This window comes from Mirounga leonina, unplaced genomic scaffold (assembly GCF_011800145.1).
Source record: "Mirounga leonina isolate KUSES-001 unplaced genomic scaffold, KU_Mleo_1.0 Mir_169, whole genome shotgun sequence".
Taxonomy (NCBI): domain Eukaryota; kingdom Metazoa; phylum Chordata; class Mammalia; order Carnivora; family Phocidae; genus Mirounga; species Mirounga leonina.
The window spans coordinates 20,927,908-20,933,080 of NW_023270431.1; the positions used below are offsets into that span (position 1 = coordinate 20,927,908).

The 5,173-nt window shown below is 42.5% G+C and overlaps 1 protein-coding gene across 1 annotated transcript in view; it reads right to left on the reverse strand.

The window, feature by feature from the left end:
- The window catches only part of TOMM70 (translocase of outer mitochondrial membrane 70), a 38,139-nt gene extending 33,144 nt beyond the window's left edge, over positions 1-4,995 (reverse strand). Inside the window, exon 1 of the mRNA XM_035015235.1 lies at positions 4,496-4,995. Within this exon, the coding sequence (XP_034871126.1) occupies positions 4,496-4,822 (327 nt within the window). The 5' untranslated portion in view covers positions 4,823-4,995. The remainder of the gene's footprint in view (positions 1-4,495) is intronic.
- Positions 4,996-5,173: the final 178 nt, after the last annotated feature.

Consider the following 5,173-nt stretch of genomic DNA (forward strand, 5'->3'; position numbering starts at 1 on the left):
GGGAATGTAGTAGTAGTCAGACTTAAGAATTTTCTAGATGTTTTCCTGGATTGGATGTGGAAAACACAAAACGGGCAGAAAGTTAAGATGACAGCCAAGTCTCTGGCTTGGGAAACTAGTTAGATGAGGCACACAGAAAAGGGGTACTCTCAGGAAGAACAGGAGTCTGGATGTGAAATATTTGTGGAGTAATGAAGTAAAAATTCCCCTTAAATTTGGGCCTCTTGAGAGGTCTAGGCTATAGACAAGAAATTAGGGAGCTATCAGTATAGGAGATAAATAAAACTCCCGTAGAGCAAGCAAGCATCTAGTGAAGGTGTGGAAGATAAGAATGCTTATGATAGAACCATGAAGATCATGAAAAGGAAGAGGCAGAGAAAAGAGCCTGGAAAGGAGACCGAGAACAATCAGCAAGGGAGGTATCAAGAAATTTTTAAAAAGCGGGCGCCTGGGTGGCTCAGATGGTTAAGCGTCTGCCTTCGGCTCAGGTCATGATCTCAGGGTCCTGGGATCAAGTCCCGCATCAGGCTCCCTGCTCCTTGGGAGCTTGCTTCTCCCTCTGCCTTTCTCTCTCGCTCTGTCTCTCATGAATAAAAAAAAAAAAAAAATCTTAAAAAAAAAAAAAAGAAATTTTTAAAAAGCAAAGAAAATCAGAATATAGTATATCAGAAGCCACAGGAAAAGTGATGAAATTAAGAGAAGACAATGTGAAATATTGCCAAGGATCAAGTGAGATAAAGACTGAAAGGTGTTCACTGGACTTAGTTATATAGGAATGTCATTGGTGAACCCGATTTTTAAAAAATGACTAGAAGCTCGTTTAAGGGGAGAGAATTACTTCACTTCAAAAATGACTGAAAACAGCATGTTAATCAGTCTGTGATCCCCTAATTAAAATGTTTAAGTACATTTCTCCCTTCCCATTCTAGAGTGCTTAGATTAGTGGTTTCTAACCATTTCATGTGGGATAACTCCCGTGTAACCTTAAAAAAACTTGAATACCAGAATTAACTGTATATTTTATCATCAGATTAAAAAACAACTGGATAAAAAGCTACTATACTCAACGAAGTTTTAAATAAATGCACATTTCAAAAAATCCCAAGTTTGAAAAAAGAAATGCCTAAGATATCTATCTGTGTAGAATACCATTACTTGGTGTGTATGTGGGTTTGGTAGTCCCTTGCTATAACTCAGGGCCAGAGACTGAGAAGCCCTATGGATAAGGTGCTCTTCAAAGAATCTTTCCAACTTTGGAAACCTGTAATTCTTCAAGTTAAAATGGCACATCATGGTAGGTTTTTCAGTGGGCGAAAAAGAAATATGATTTAATACTTTAAGTACCTCAATCTCAGATGCTATCAACTGCAATCTGATGCCTTTCTTTAGTGAAATCCTAAAATCTCCATTACTTAAAGAGAAATATGAATTTCTGCTTTTGCTTTCAAGTGTTTATGCCAGAAAAAAAGATAAATGGATACAGTCTACACTGCACACGAAAATCACAGGCCAGATAATTTTATTGGTTCATTTTACATAAGGCAACATCGGCCAACAGACAAAAACCACTGACTTTTATTCACTGAACTCTGAAAAAACACTATTTGTCCATTCCTTCATTCCCTTAAAAATTACGGCTATTGCTCAGGTGGGCAAAGAACAGTTAGGGCATCAGGATTCTGCCAGTTTTTCCATCAAATGAAACAAATGATTTTCTTATTTACCAAACCCACTAAAGTTGCCAAATTAAAGGTGCTATTCAAATATAAAGCAATTTCTCCAACCACAGATAATAAATAAATAATAACTGGTGGTCACTTATATATAGATAGTCTAATAATAACTTTAAGGACCAGACTATAAAAAAGACAGAAAAATATTCTTTCAGGGGGCGCCTGGGTGGCTCAGTTGGTTAAGCGTCTGCCTTCGGCTCAGGTCATGATCCCAGGGTCCTGGGATCGAGCCCCACATCGGGCTTCCTGCTCAGCGGGGGGCCTGCTTCTCCCCCTTCCCTCTGCTTCTCCCCCTTCCCTCTGCTTCTCCCCCTGCTCATATTCTCTCTCTCTCTCTCTGTATCTCTGTGTCTTGAATGAATAAATAAAAAAACCTTTAAAAAAAATATATTCTTTCAGTATTTATTAGTCACCATCAAACACAAATTTCCTTTAGAAAAATGGCAAAGACACTTTTAACTGTTGCTTTACTGAAGAATAATTTGGTAATTCAAAGCAAGAATATAGGCCCACAAATTCTAGAAGGTGAACAACCCTAAGTGTCTTTTGCTCAGTTTTATTTTGGGTCAAAAACAATAAATCATTTTAAAGCAGTTCAAGTTATACAAGTCAATCATAAAGTCTAATTTTTAACAGCAGCAACTTAAAAAAATTGTTCTGACAAAACTACAGAACACCCCCAAATTTAAAAATCATTACTTTTGACCCAGACAATGCTGAAAAACTAAAAACGGGATTTAAGAAAATCTAAAATCTGAAAGACAGTTTGCTGAATTCTATACCAATGGCATACTAAATTCAAATACCAAATGGTATTTGAGATGGGGCAGTATTTGAAACTGCAAAAAAAAACAAAAAAAAAAGTCAAAAAGTTTCATGTATAAAAATTGTTTTTATTTTTAGTGATTATAGAACTAAAAGCTTTTATGTATTTTCATTCATTTATTATTCTTTTTTTTTTTTTAAGATTTTATTTATTTATTTGAGAGAGAGAGTGAGAGAGAGAAAGAGCACAAGAGGGGGGAGTGGGAGAGGGAGAAGCAGACTCCCTGCCGAGCAGGGAGCCCGATGCGGGACTCGATCCAGGGACTCCAGGATCATGACCTGAGCCGAAGGCAGTCGCTTAACCAACTGAGCCACCCAGGCGCCCTATTATTCTTCTTTGATTAAAATTAAGCTAAAAAATGAAATAGGAAATGACCAGAGAATTTCAGACATATGAAAATGATATAAGACAAGTGCGAATTCAAAGAATTCTCCGATTACCACTCTCATTAGCAGCACTCAGAGGCAACAATTTTTAGGGCTGGAAAAGATATGAGAGACCTAAAATACTGTAATCCACTTATAGTATGGGGATGACAGTAGACCAGAGAGGTAAAATGACTTTCCCAAAGTAACTTGCTGGAGAGTCCACTACACACATCTCCTAGTTCTCACAGTCCACGGGCTCTTCCAGCATACCATACTGCATCTTTTCTATATTTAAAAAAAAAAAAAAAAAGCTATGTTTTTGGGCGCCTGGGTGGCTCAGTTGGTTAAGCGACTGCCTTCGGCTCAGGTCATGATCCTGGAGTCCCGGGATCGAGTCCCACATCGGGCTCCCTGCTCAGCAGGGGGTTTGCTTCTCCCTCTGCCCTCCTCCCTCTCGTGCTCTCTCTCATTCTCTCTAATAAATAAATAAAATCTTAAAAAAAAAAAATTAAAAAAAAAAAAGCTATGTTTTACTCTCCCATTACAAAGACTATCTATCTGGCTCTCTCACAGCCTAGCACAATGCCTGACATATAGTGGGCATTAAATTATGGTAGTTCACTCCCACAGCAAAATTTCCTTTAAAGCTAATTTGACTACTTAGTAAAATCATGTCTTTAACCTGAATAATATAATGTGGAAATGACTTGCAAATGTATTTAATGACTGGGAGTTATTTGACCAAAGGTTTCTCTGAACTCTGATTTAGTCGGACTACCACTGTACAATCCAAGAGGCAAATAAAATCTTCCACCCCACCCCATCCAGTATTGTTAAATGCAGCCAGGCTTATTCCCCACAGCTGTCAGATACCAAAAGGATTTAACAGTCGGTTCAACAAAACCATGCAAAGCGGTTCACCAGATACTCTGATACTTGGCCTAACATGAAAGAATCTTTATCACGCATGTCAGGCTTGATCATGTAAATTTTCAGGTAAAATTAAAAAATGAATTTAAGACGCTTCTACCAAAAAAAAAAGTTTAAGAATTTACTCCCACAGATAAAAAAACAAATGCTACTTAACACCATTTCACTCTGCCAACCGTCACTCTATTTACCTATCCCCTACCCTAAGAGACTTCAAAAAACGGGGGTGGCTCGTTATTAAAAGGTTATTACGGATCAAGTTCTAGGCCTTGGAAATCACAAGAATTCCTGTCAACCACAATGTACTAATCGTAAATGCAAGTTGGCTTCCTTCACTAATTAAATACAATCTTCACATTTGCAAATGTCCCCCGTACCCAAAACGCCAGAGATAAATGCTGTGTCACTGAGAAAAAAAAGGCAAGTATTTTTCTGAAACCAAGGGGAAACTATCAAAGAAGGACGCTAACTTGTGCCCTCGGGCTATTCCAATCCCTACAAAGGCAGCCAGAAATGTGCTAAACCCATGTGCTGCCAGGCAGCTTCCGTCTGATGGGAAGCCCCCTGACCCGCACAGCTAGTCAAGGAAAGGCTGCACCCGCTGGGTTCCACCCTCATAGCCCAGGGCTGCTTCTCACCATTTCCAGGTGAGCACCGGGGCCATCGGGATGTCCGCTGCCCGGGGCCGGACTGGCCCTGCCCTCTGGGGTCTTCCGTTCGCTGTTGCGCTTTAAACCGCCGGCGTCGCCTCGGCCCCCAGCCTCCCGGCGCCGCCTCTGCCGGCTCCACAGGTACATGGCACCTGCGCCCAGCAGAAGGGGCGCCCCGACTGCCAGCGCCAGCTGCCATCGCGGTAGGCCCCCAGTGCCGGGGCCCGCAGTCGCGCCGCTGCCGCCCACCCCACTCCCGGAGCTGGGCGCAGCCGCCGCGACCACCGCCGCCTCCACAGGCTTAGAGGCGGCCATGACAAGTGTCCTCCGCCACCGCCTCCCTGCTGGTCGCGGGCGCTTCAGTCACCAGGTAGCGTGCGAAGGAAGACCGGAGGGAGGGAAAGAAGGCAGTGGGCGAGCGAGCACGCTGGGAAGCGAGAGCGGACGACAGAAAAGGGCCAGAGGTCACCGGAAGCCTAAGGCATGCCGGGCCAGACCCGGCCGTCCTTTTCCTCCCTTCTCAACCATGGGGAGGGAGGGGGCGGAGAAAAGAAGGGAAATTACTTCCGGGTCAGGGGGAACAGGGCGGGAGTGGGGGCGTTGTGAGTGGCCCTTTCTCTATCGTTTTGCGCCGCTGCTGTTTGTCAGACTAGCTTCTAGGGCCTT